General features: G+C 39.0%; 1 protein-coding gene across 1 annotated transcript; it reads left to right on the top strand.

The window, feature by feature from the left end:
• Positions 1-11190: 11190 nt before the first annotated feature.
• Positions 11191-12974, top strand: LOC110805282 (protein FAR1-RELATED SEQUENCE 5-like). Its single transcript, XM_022010877.2, has 2 exons — positions 11191-11488; positions 11554-12974. Exons 1-2 carry the CDS (start codon positions 11191-11193, stop codon positions 12972-12974), a joined length of 1719 nt encoding a protein of 572 aa, XP_021866569.2.
• The last annotated feature ends 794 nt before the right edge of the window (positions 12975-13768 follow it).

Below are 13768 nucleotides of genomic sequence, written 5' to 3'. Positions count from 1 at the left end.
GTATACTCTGCTCCTAAATTATAGGGGAAGTTAGTCTTTTATGGTATCTCCCACCAAAATCTTCATCATTATCAATTTTGGTGGGAAATTCTCTTTGTTTTTCACGGGAAGATAAATAAATTACGGATACTTGCACATAACATTATACATACTCAGTATTATGATTGAAGGCTTGTGGCTATAAGTTTTTATTTTTCAAAAAAAAAAAATTGAAGCAACAATCTGTATCCCTCTATATACACAATCGACACAATTGCCTGCAAATACCGACGAACATTGAAGTCGTAACTTCGAGCAGCCATTGTAAGTAAGAGAAGCTAATATGTTCAGAATTGAAACAGTTTATATGTTGTATTCGTTTAGAGAATAGTGTTCAATGATTTTTTTATGAATATTATGCTGATTACACTTATAACGTTATTATCTTGCGTAATTAACTGATTATTCGGTTTACATAGTAGCAATTTAACACATATTATCATTTGATGATTGATACCAATATTTTTTTGTCTCATAGTAATGGATATACAGGAACTCGAAAAATATAGTCCACAAATCGGCATGGAATTCGATTCAGTGGAGGATGCTTGGAATTTTTGGTTGCAGTTGTTAGGTTATGATACATATGACAATTCATAAATCATGCGGAAAAACCATAAACCCAGGAAAACATATTATTTACACATAATCATTTAGCATAGATTAGATGCATACTCTTTGTTGCGTGCCTTCCCTAGCTGCGCCCGAACCGAACAAGAACAAGTCTTTAGGACTCCAAGTGTCGTCCCTCCGTAGATAGTCCACAGCACGTCCGGATCCGCCTTAAGATTGACCAACTAGAATCGCCCTTAAGGTACTATTATTTTCGGCACTTTATAGGCAAATGTGTGACTGAATTTTTCTCTCAAAAACTCACTTTGAATACTTTTAAACTTGTGTTATAAATTGTGAGCCCTAGCCTCATATTTATAGCGGTATGGAAAGGGAATCGAAATCCTATTCAGATACAAATTAATTAAACCTAGAATCCTACAAGAACTCTAATTTAATTAATTTATCAAATAGAATTAGGAATTTAATCATTAACCGAACTCTGCATGTTTTAGGAAACGTGCACGAACACAAACACTTGCACACACACGCACGGCAGCCACGATGGGCCCCATGCGTGCGCGCGAGCAGCAGCCCACTCAGCGCCCGCGCGCGCTGTGCGCAGCCTGCTGGGCCTGGCCTTGCGCTGGGCCTGGCGTGGCTGTTTGTGCGGCGCGCTTGGCTTGCTGGGCGATGGCCTGGCTTCGTGCTGGGCCTCGTCCGGCAGGCCTCGTCCGATGCTTATTCGTACGATGCGCTTCCGATTAAATTTTCCGATTCCGGAATTCATTTCCGATACGAACAATATTTAATATTTCCGATTCCGGAATTAATTTCCGTTTCGAACAAATATTTAATATTTCCGTTTCCGGAATTATTTTCCGATTCCGGTAATATTTCCGATTCTGACAATATTTCCGTTTCCGGCAATATTTCCGATTCTGGCAATATTTCCATTTCCGATAATATTTTCCGACACGTACCATGTTTCCGTTTCCGGCAACATCTACGACTTGGATAATATTTATATTTCCGATACGATCCATATTTCCGTTTCCGGCAATATCATCGTTTCCGGAGTATTCATTCCTTGCCTGTGACGATCTTAGCTCCCACTGAAACCAAGATCCGTCGGTTCCGAATATTCATAGATGGAGTATTTAATGCTATTAAATACTTGATCCGTTTACGTACTATTTGTGTGACCCTACGGGTTCAGTCAAGAGTAAGCTGTGGATTAATATCATTAATTCCACTTGAACTGAAGCGGCCTCTAGCTAGGCATTCAGCTCACTTGATCTCACTGAATTATTAACTTGTTAATTAATACTGAACCGCATTTATTAGACTTAACATAGAATGCATACTTGGACCAAGGGCATTATTTCCTTCAGTCTCCCACTTGTCCTTAGGGACAAGTGTGCGTTTCCTAATTCCTTTGTCGCTCGATGCTTGCTCTTGAACATAAGGTAAGAGTTGTCATCCTTATTATGTCCAGAGGTGTTCCTCGGTTTCAGAGTTCAACTGATCAAATAAACAGATAATCATAGCCTATGATTCATCCGAGCACGGCCATGCATTTCACAGTTTCTAGCTCTCCGAGTGGCCTTGTACAACTTTTAAGCATCTCATCCCGATTTATGGGAGGACAATCCCAATCTTGCGATCTTGAGATTAGACTTCGTTTGATAGGTGATTACCTGAGCGTTGCCTTTATAGCCTCCTTTTACGGTGCGACGGTTGGTCAACGTCAAAGCAACCAGTTCTCAAACAAGTAATCTCAAATCACTCAGGTATTGAGGATTTAGTGTCTAATAATTTAATGAAATTTACTTATGACAGACTTTCATCTCTTACAGTAAAGTTTCATAGGTCTCGTCCGATACTAGTCTTCCCAAAGTAAGTATCTATGCAAATGATTATGACATTGCCATGTCCACATAGTTCAAGAAACAGAACTACTAGTCATCTTGCATTCTAATCGTCTAACGTTTTCTATGCGTCCAATTTTATAGAAAACTCCGATTAGGGACCATTTTCAACCTTTGACATTCAAGTTCACTTGATGGACATTTCTTAGTCACAGGACTGGTCCTGACAGTCTATCTTGAATATATCGTCAAATTGAAGGGACTCATCATTTAATAAACCACAAATTAAATGGAAAAATGAATTCTTTTCATTTATTGTGAATGATTAACCAATAATGTTTTACAAAGATTTAAACTCTAAAACTTTAAAACATTAAACAGAGACATCAAAGCCATTCTCCAATATGCTTGATTCCCATAGCTGCAGTGTGCGAGTTGTGCTTCGCCTGCGGCAGAGGTTTAGTTAATGGATCTGATATGTTGTCATCAGTTCCAATTTTGCTTATCTCGACTTCTTTTCTTTCAACGAACTCTCGTAGAAGGTGAAATCTACGAAGTACATGCTTGACTCTCTGGTGGTGTCTAGGCTCTTTTGCCTGTGCAATAGCTCCGTTATTATCACAATACAGGGCTATTGGTCCTTTAATGGAGGGGACTACACCAAGTTCTCCTATGAACTTCCTTAGCCATATAGCTTCCTTTGCTGCTTCATGCATGTGCAGCAATGTACTCCGCTTCAGTTGTAGAATCCGCAATGGTGCTTTGCTTAGCACTTTTCCAGCTTACTGCTCCTCCGTTGAGGCAGAAGACAAACCCAGACTGTGATCTGAAATCATCTTTGTCGGTTTGGAAACTTGCGTCCGTATAGCCTTTAACAATTAATTCATCATCTCCACCATAGACCAGGAAGTCATCTTTGTGCCTTTTCAGGTACTTCAGAATGTTCTTGGCAGCAGTCCAATGCGCCTCTCCTGGGTCTGACTGGTATCTGCTCATAGCACTGAGTGCGTACGCAACATCCGGGCGTGTACATATCATAGCATACATTATTGAACCAATCAATGATGCATATGGAATCCCATTCATTCGTCTATGCTCATCAAGTGTTTTTGGGCACTGAGTCTTGCTTAGAGTCATTCCATGAGACATGGGTAGGTAGCCTCGCTTGGAGTCCGCCATCTTGAACCTATCAAGCACCTTATTGATATAAGTGCTTTGACTAAGTCCAATCATCTTTTTAGATCTATCTCTGTAAATCTTGATGCCCAATATGTACTGTGCTTCTCCTAGATCCTTCATCGAAAAACATTTCCCAAGCCAAATCTTGACAGAGTTCAACATAGGAATGTCATTTCCGATAAGCAATATGTCGTCGACATATAATACTAGGAAAGCAATTTTGCTCCCACTGACCTTCTTGTATACACAAGATTCGTCCGCGTTCTTGATGAAACCAAAGTCACTGACTGCTTCATCAAAACGTATATTCCAGCTCCTGGATGCCTGCTTCAATCCGTAGATTGACTTCTTTAGCTTGCATACCTTTTTAGCATTCTTTGGATCCTCAAAACCTTCAGGCTGTGTCATAAACACAGTTTCTGTTAAAACGCCGTTTAAGAAAGCAGTTTTGACATCCATCTGCCATATTTCGTAATCGTAATATGCAGCGATTGCTAACATTATTCGAATAGACTTTAGCATTGCAACTGGTGAAAAGGTTTCATCGTAATCCACACCGTGGACTTGCCTGTAACCTTTTGCAACCAATCTAGCTTTGAAAACTTCAAGTTTCCCATCCTTGTCCTTTTTCAGTTTGAAAACCCATTTGCTTCCAATGGCTTGGTAGCCATCTGGCAAATCGACCAAATCCCATACTTGGTTTTCAGACATGGAGTCTAATTCAGATTGCATGGCTTCTTGCCATTGCTTGGAGCTAGGGCTCGTCATAGCTTGCTTGTAAGTCGCAGGTTCATCACTTTCAAGTAATAGAACGTCATAGCTCTCGTTCGTCAAAATACCTAAGTACCTTTCCGGTTGAGATCTATATCTTTGCGATCTACGCGGGGTAACATTTCTAGATTGACCATGATTCTCACCAGATTCTTCTAAAGATCTCTGAGTTTCATCCTGAATGTCATCTTGAGCATTCTCTAGAGTTTGTTGTTCGACTCGAATTTCTTCGAGGTCTACTTTTCTCCCACTTGTCATTTTGGAAATGTGATCTTTCTCCAAAAAGACACCATCTCGAGCAACAAACACTTTGTTCTCAGATGTATTGTAGAAGTAATACCCCTTTGTTTCCTTTGGATAGCCCACAAGGATACATTTGTCAGATTTTGGATGAAGTTTGTCTGAAATTAATCGTTTGACGTATACTTCACATCCCCAAATCTTAAGAAAAGACACATTTGGAGGCTTTCCAAACCATAATTCGTATGGAGTCTTTTCGACAGCTTTAGACGGAGCTCTATTTATAGTGAGTGCAGCTGTATTTAGTGCATGTCCCCAAAATTCTAATGGAAGTTCGGCCTGACCCATCATTGACCTGACCATGTCTAGCAAGGTTCTGTTCCTCCGTTCTGACACACCGTTCCATTGTGGTGTTCCAGGAGGAGTCAATTCTGATAGAATTCCACATTCTTTCAGATGGTCATCAAATTCATAGCTCAGATATTCACCGCCTCTATCAGACCGCAGTGCCTTAATCTTCTTGCCTAATTGATTCTCTACTTCACTCTGAAATTCCTTGAATTTGTCAAAGGATTCAGACTTATGCTTCATTAGGTAGACATAACCATACCTACTGAAGTCATCAGTGAAAGTGATAAAGTAGCTGAAACCACCTCTAGCATTTGTACTCATTGGTCCACATACATCTGTATGGATTAAACCCAATAGTTCATTTGCTCTTTCTCCAACTTTAGAGAAAGGTTGCTTCGTCATTTTGCCAAGTAAACACGATTCGCATTTACCATAATCCTCTAAGTCAAATGGTTCTAGAATTCCTTCCCTTTGAAGTCTTTCTAAGCGTTTCAAGTTTATATGGCCTAATCGACAATGCCACAGATAGGTGAGATCTGAATCATCCTTTTTGGCCTTTTTGGTATTTATGTTATATACTTGTTTGTCGTGATCTAATAAATAAAGTCCATTGACTAATCTAGCAGATCCATAAAACATCTCTTTAAAATAAAACGAACAACTATTGTCTTTTATTATAAAGGAAAATCCCTTAGAATCTAAGCAAGAAACTGAAATGATGTTTTTAGTAAGACTTGGAACATGGAAACATTCTTCCAGTTCCAAAACTAGCCCGGAGGGCAACGACAAATAGTAAGTTCCTACAGCTAATGCAGCAATCCGTGCTCCATTTCCCACTCGTAGGTCGACTTCACCCTTGCTTAACTTTCTACTTCTTCTTAGTCCCTGTGGATTGGAACATAAGTGTGAGCCACAACCTGTATCTAATACCCAAGAAGTTGAATTAGCAAGTATACAGTCTATAACGAAAATACCTGAAGATGGAACGACTGTTCCGTTCTTCTGATCTTCCTTTAGCTTCAAGCAATCTCTCTTCCAATGCCCCTTCTTCTTGCAGTAGAAGCATTCGGATTCAGAAGTGGGTTGACTGACCTTTCTCTTTGCAGATTTGGCGCCAGTTTGCTTAGTTGGGCTGGCTTTGTTGCCACCTTTCTTAGCATTCCTCTTCTTTCCAGATTTCTTGAACTTGCCCCCACGCACCATAAGCACATCCTGCTTATCACTTTTGAGCGTCTTTTCAGCGGTCTTCAGCATACCGTGAAGCTCAGTGAGCGTTTTGTCCAGACTATTCATACTGTAGTTCAGTTTGAACTGATCATACCCGCTATGAAGAGAATGGAGGATGGTGTCTATAGCCATTTCCTGAGAAAATTGCTGATCCAGCCGACTCATATTCTCAATGAGTCCAATCATTTTGAGAACATGTGGACTTACGGGCTCGCCTTTCTTAAGCTTGGTCTCAAGAATTTGCCTATGAGTCTCGAATCTTTCGACTCGAGCCAGATCTTGGACCATGTTCTTCAACTCACTGATGATTGTGAAAGCATCTGAGTTGATGAACGTTTTCTGCAGATCCGCACTCATGGTGGCGAGCATTAGACATTTCACATCCTTGTTGGCATCAATCCAACGATTGAGGGCTGCCTGAGTGACCCCGTCGCCTGCAGCTTCGGGCATCGCCTCATCTAGGACATACTGCTTTTCTTCCTGCATAAGAACTATTTGCAAGTTCCTTTGCCAGTCAAGGAAGTTTTTCCCGTTCAACTTCTCCTTTTCGAGAATTGATCGAATGTTGAATGAATTGTTGTTTGCCATATTAAAAACTACAATTGAAAAGAATAAACAAATAAATAACCATTCACAGTTCCTCTTAATAAACTTAAATTCTAGCATACATGCATAATTCAATGTTTATTAAGCATTTTATTCAAATTATGTGTTCCGGCAGGTGTGAATAAAATGATTCCAAGATCCTAAAATCATTGAAGAACTAAGCACAGTTTGTCGACTTAATCCTAGAACATCTTAGGTAAGCAAAAGCCTTTTGCTAATAGTCTAGAAACTATTCTTGGTTGATAGGTACGTCTAAGAACTTATTAGGTAAACCTATCGAATTTGCCACGACATAAAAGGACTCCTTACTTATATCGTTGAGTTTCACCAAAACTAACATGTACTCACAATTATTTGTGTACCTTGCCCCTTTAGGACCAATAAGTAACACCTCGCTGAGCGAAAACTATTACTAGATTGATGTAAAGGATATCCAAGCAAGTGTATATTTTGGCATGGCACCTTTTAACTCAATTTTTAAGTTTGGAACTTAAGGCTCTTACTATGTTGGTTAGATTTTAAGTGAACTAAAATCCTTAATCATGCAACATAATCAAGTTTTTGATCTCATGCATTTTAAGACATATTTAAAACAATAAATAACTTAAAACATGCATAAGATATTTGTGATCTAGTATGGCCCGACTTCATCTTGAAGCTTTGACTTCAAAGTCCGTCTTGAAAATCTCCGTGGGAGGCACCATTTTCTTCAAATAGGATAAGCTATAACTAATTACAACTATTTGATGGTTCGCAGACCATATTTGAATTGAAAAATAACTTTGGTACTTTAGACCAATTACATTCAAATTAATGGTACGCAGACCATATTTTCTATCCTATTTGGGCCATACTAGTCACTTCATAACCTGCAAAACAGTACATATACAATATATACCATTCACCCATTCATTATCATGAATGGCCCACATAGCTGGTTAGTAAAACACATTATGCATCACGTAAACATTTGCAGCAATTAATCAAGGGCACCAATAATCTACCAATTATTCAGTCCTTATTAATTCTAATCAAGTTGTTTTAACCTTAAGGATTTGTAGACCTAATCAAGAGTTTATGACTAAAAAACGCTCCCACTTAAACCAATAAATTCATATGCTTTACCAATTTTAAACATAAAAATGTATTTCTAGTCTAACCGGAAACATACAAATTTAATTAAAATTTAAAGCTCATATAAATTTATAATTGAATCCAAAAAGTTTAATTTAATTTCAGTCGCATTTAAATTAATTCATGATTTTAATTTTAGTAAAATAATTAGAATAAATAACATTTATTATAATTATAATATTCAAAATTAAAATCCAAGAAAATAATTTAAATTATTAATTTTAAAATTAATTAAAATTACGTGAACTGAAATTTTCAAATTAAACATTCAGAACGATCTAATCGTAACGCAAACACCCTACGCGTTGCACGCCCATGGGCCGCACGCACACAGCCATTGCTGGCCATGTGCGCGCAGCCCATGCGCTCGTCGCATAGCTGCTGCATCCCTATCGCAAGCCTCCGCACGCATTGGTGCTCGCTGCGCGCGCCAGCGCTCATCGCACGCGGGCTATCGCTCGCAGTGCGCGCGCGACATCGCTCGCTGGGCGCGCGACATCGCTCGCTGGGCGCGCGACATCGCTCGCTGGGCGCGCGAGCCATTGCTCGCTGGGCGCGCGACATCGCTCGCTGGGCGGGCGACATCGCTCGCTGTGCGCGCGAGCAATGCTAGGCGCAGCGCTCGTGGCACGCGAGCTTGCGCTCGCTGCGCGCTCTTGTGCGAGGCAGCGCGCGTTGTGGCGCAGCTCGCTTGCTGCCCACACGCGACTGCCTTGGCTCGCCTTACTCCCATGCCCATTCGTCCATTGGTCGTGGCACACGACACAAGGCAGGGCTGCTGCCTTGTGCTCGTGCACTACGCCCTTGCTCATTGCATTCGTGCCGCACGGGCGACGAGCTCCCTTGCTCGTCGTCGCATGCCCGCATTATACAACACCCCTTAAGGGTAACACGAAGCGTCCATTGCTTCGTGCGTGCAAGTTATATGAACGAATCGCATAAAAATTTAAAATTTATATTTAAAATTAATGACAAATTAATAAATAATATTAATTTCATAATTTTAGGGCGAAAAATCGAAAATTTATTATCCAATTGATTTCCGATTGTTATGGATTCAAGCCTAGGTCATAAAAATTTAAAATTTATCGTAAATTTACAATTTTTATGGTGGTTTTTAATCATAGGTTTCTAATTAAATTACAATTAATTATGAAAATCAAATTAATTCTAAATTATTCTAATTTTCAACAAATTAATCATAATTACAAATTAGATTGCATAATTAACAAGACTAGGCATTCAAACTTGTTAAACATATGCAGTAGGTCAATCAAAAATTCAAGATTTATCAACAAGAATCGCAAATATTTAATTTAACATCTTAAATTTACGAAATTTTGCATTCGAAAAACTAAAACCTTCGAAAAGTCATAGTTAGGCTTCGAATTTGAGAATTCTGGGTTCGGCAGAAAAATACTATTTTTGTCAAAATTTTAGAATGTTTTTTACATGCGGAATTGACACAAAAATCACTCAATTCGGATGAGTAACGAAGAAACTGCCGAAAAACTGCGTACGTATAATTAAATAAACGCAATTTGCAATTAATTAACAATTACGAAAATTAATTACCCCTTTTAATTCTTGCAAATTTTTAATATTTAACCATGTTCATGCAATTTAGATTATGAAAATAATAAGGGGCTCGTGATACCACTGTTAGGTTATGATACATATGACAATTCATAAATCATGCGGAAAAACCATAAACCCAGGAAAACATATTATTCACATAATCATTTAGCATAGATTAGATGCATACTCTTTGTTGCGTGCCTTCCCTAGCTGCGCCCGAACCGAACAAGAACAAGTCTTTAGGACTCCAAGTGTCGTCCCTCCGTAGATAGTCCACAGCACGTCCGGATCCGCCTTAAGATTGACCAACTAGAATCGCCCTTAAGGTACTATTATTTTCGGCACTTTATAGGCAAATGTGTGACTGAATTTTTCTCTCAAAAACTCACTTTGAATACTTTTAAACTTGTGTTATAAATTGTGAGCCCTAGCCTCATATTTATAGCGGTATGGAAAGGGAATCGAAATCCTATTCAGATACAAATTAATTAAACCTAGAATCCTACAAGAACTCTAATTTAATTAATTTATCAAATAGAATTAGGAATTTAATCATTAACCGAACTCTGCATGTTTTAGGAAACGTGCACGAACACAAACACTTGCACACACACGCACGGCAGCCACGATGGGCCCCATGCGTGCGCGCGAGCAGCAGCCCACTCAGCGCCCGCGCGCGCTGCGCGCCGCGCGCAGCCTGCTGGGCCTGGCCTTGCGCTGGGCCTGGCGTGGCTGTTTGTGCGGCGCGCTTGGCTTGCTGGGCGATGGCCTGGCTTCGTGCTGGGCCTCGTCCGGCAGGCCTCGTCCGATGCTTATTCGTACGATGCGCTTCCGATTAAATTTTCCGATTCCGGAATTCATTTCCGATACGAACAATATTTAATATTTCCGATTCCGGAATTAATTTCCGTTTCGAACAAATATTTAATATTTCCGTTTCCGGAATTATTTTCCGATTCCGGTAATATTTCCGATTCTGACAATATTTCTGTTTCCGGCAATATTTCCGATTCTGGCAATATTTCCATTTCCGATAATATTTTCCGACACGTACCATGTTTCCGTTTCCGGCAACATCTACGACTTGGAAAATATTTATATTTCCGATACGATCCATATTTCCGTTTCCGGCAATATCATCGTTTCCGGAGTATTCATTCCTTGCCTGTGACGATCTTAGCTCCCACTGAAACCAAGATCCGTCGGTTCCGAATATTCATAGATGGAGTATTTAATGCTATTAAATACTTGATCCGTTTACGTACTATTTGTGTGACCCTACGGGTTCAGTCAAGAGTAAGCTGTGGATTAATATCATTAATTCCACTTGAACTGAAGCGGCCTCTAGCTAGGCATTCAGCTCACTTGATCTCACTGAATTATTAACTTGTTAATTAATACTGAACCGCATTTATTAGACTTAACATAGAATGCATACTTGGACCAAGGGCATTATTTCCTTCAGCAGTATGGCGGGAAGTTGGGTTTTAATGTTCGCAAGCATTATGAAAACAAGACTAAGGATGGACAAGTAACTTCTAGACGATATGTCTGTTCAAAAGAGGGTTTCCGTCCACTTGATAAGAGAGATCATTTGACTATCAATTCTCGAGCTGAAAAAAGAGTAGGTTGCAAGGTTCGTATGGGGATTTGTTTAATTAAGGCCACAGGGAAGTACCGAGTACATGATTTTGTATCCGAACACAATCATATACTTCATTCACCAGATACTAGCTACCTATTGTCTTCACAAAGAAAAATATCTGAAGTGCAAGCCATTGAAATTGAACTTGCTGATGATTCTGGGATCCGACCTAGAGCAGCGCATGAGTTTATTGGTGCACATGTGGGTGGATCTAGCAATCTTGGCTACACTCATCGGGACCATAAAAACTATTTACGAAGTAAGCGCCAAAGAGATTTGATGTATGGGGAAGCAGGTACTTCCACTTACAAACAATAGAGAACCCTTCATTCCAATATTCTATTCAATTGGATTGTGAAGAGCAAATAACTAACATATTCTGGGCCGATGCTAAGATGCTTATTGATTATGCTTTATTTGGTGATGTTGTTGCATTTGACACTACATTTGGTACTAATAAAGAACATAGACCACTTGGCGTATTTGTTGGGTTTAACCATTTTAGGGAGACAACGGTTTTTGGTGCGGCTCTTTTATATGATGAAACAATAGAATCTTTTAAATGGTTGTTTGAAACGTTTCTAGCAACACACTGTAACAAGGAGCCAAAGACTATTTTCACTGACCAAGATATTGCTATGGGTAAGGCTATTGCGGAGGTGATGCCAAATGTGTGGCATGGACTATGTACTTGGCACATAACTGAAAATGCAACCAAACACTTGCTATGTGATGGGCTGGAAGTTTTTCGAGCATTCAAAGCTTGTATGTATGAGTATAAAGAAGAGGCGGAGTTTGAAGAGGCATTCAGTGCATTGCGTGGAAAAGTCTCAAAAGGTACATGGTTAGATAGTATTTATGCAGTAAAAGAAAAATGGGCAGAGTGTTACATGACAAATGTGTTTTCGTTGGGGATGCGTAGCACTCAATTAAGTGAAAGTTTCAATAAAGATTTAAAAGATTATCTAAAATGCACTATGGATATAATGCGGTTTTTTAAACAATTTGAGAGAGTCTTGGGGCTAAAGCGTCAAAATGAGACAAACAATGAGTTTGATTCTAAGGAGAAACTGCCAAGAATTAAGATGAGAAGAACACCTTTACTTAGGCAAGTTGGCCAAATATATACTTCTAATATATTCGAAGCATTTCAAGACGAGTATGAATGGTCAACAGCTGCTATTATTAAGCCGCCTGAGTATAGAGTTGTAATTTCAGACCCTGAGAATGATAGCTCTATTAATAAAGAGTACCAAGTGTTCGGTGATCCTTTGATCGAAACAGTTTCATGTAGTTGTAAGATGTTTGAAAGATTGGGGTTATTATGTGCTCATGCTTTGAAGGTTCTTGATACCATGAACATTAAATTGATTCCTAGGAAATATATTTTGAAGCGTTGGACTAGAGAAGCAAAGGCTGAAACTGTGCAAGATACCTCAGGGAGAACTATTCTTGAGGACCCTCGGTTGGATGTTACTCGTAGATACAAAGCTTTATGTCAAAAATTTGTGAAAGTAGCTTCTGGTGCATCTAATTTTGTAGAATCGTCGTCACTGCTAGAGAATGGGTTGAATAATTTGAGTGTTGAGGTTGACAAGTTGTTGTTGAGCCTTAAAAGAGAAAGGGGTGAAACTCCCTTATTGTCTGAGGGGACTGCAAGTGAACAAGGATCAACACAAACATATGTTCCTAACAATGTTACTTTGAAGCCAAAAGAGGGGAAAAAAGGAGGAAAGCGAAGGAAAAGTTGGACGGAAAAATTTCATGATAAAGATAGTTAAGGATCAACGGATCAGAGAAAAAGTAGAAAGAAGAAGATGTCAAATCACTCCAATACAGAAAATACACCGCCAGAGGTATATAAAAAGTGCTATAATCACACCATGATATTTTTATTTTAAATTCTAACTATAACTTCGTGCTTTTTTTCCTTAAATGATGCTACTTAGCAAGGAGAAGATCGAAGAATTGTACCACAACATATTGTAGCACTTGGGAATAACTATCAAAATCTGCAAGTCCCTAACAATAGTTTTACACAACTACTCTTGGTAAGAATTAATAACCTAAATAGAACAATGTATCACAAAATATTTTAATTGTTTACTTTAATTATTGAACTTTGTTTCAGGGGGAGCATAATAGAAGTCAAGATCCGTCTTATTTTGATTCGTGGACAGGAATTTCATTTCCAAGCCAGGTATAATTTTCGGCATGGTAGTTGTTGTACATTCGTGGACAGGATATTCTTCTGTTTTTGTTGTTCTGGTGCTATTTTCTGCTGCTATCCTAGCTGTTTCTATGTTTGTCGTCCTTTTTTCAGATAAGTTAGGAAAATAGCTAACAAGTTTATTGTGTAAGTGGTGATTTTTACTCTGTTCTTAACTTAAGCCTTATCAGCCTTGTTAATCTCATCACTATAGTTTTCAGTAGTTATTGAATTTCTTTTAGATGGCTCAATTTATAATCCCACAGTATCAGGTACTACATGGAACATTGATTCCTGTTTTTACTACTGTCTACATTGTTTTTGCCAAATGTGAGGCTAGCTCTTATTCGTTCCATGTTTTCAGAG

This window comes from Spinacia oleracea, chromosome 6 (assembly GCF_020520425.1).
Source record: "Spinacia oleracea cultivar Varoflay chromosome 6, BTI_SOV_V1, whole genome shotgun sequence".
NCBI classification, from domain to species: domain Eukaryota; kingdom Viridiplantae; phylum Streptophyta; class Magnoliopsida; order Caryophyllales; family Amaranthaceae; genus Spinacia; species Spinacia oleracea.
The sequence above is the reverse complement of the archived record's forward strand: the minus strand, read 5'-3'. Positions and strand labels throughout refer to the sequence as shown.

Coding starts and splice junctions, on each gene's coding strand:
- LOC110805282 (XM_022010877.2), top strand. CDS start 11,191: ATGGGGATTTGTTTAATTAAGGCCACAGGGAAGTACCGAGTACATGAT. Junction 11,489..11,553: donor TTTGATGTATGGGGAAGCAG/GTACTTCCACTT, acceptor TGGATTGTGAAG/AGCAAATAACTAACATATTC.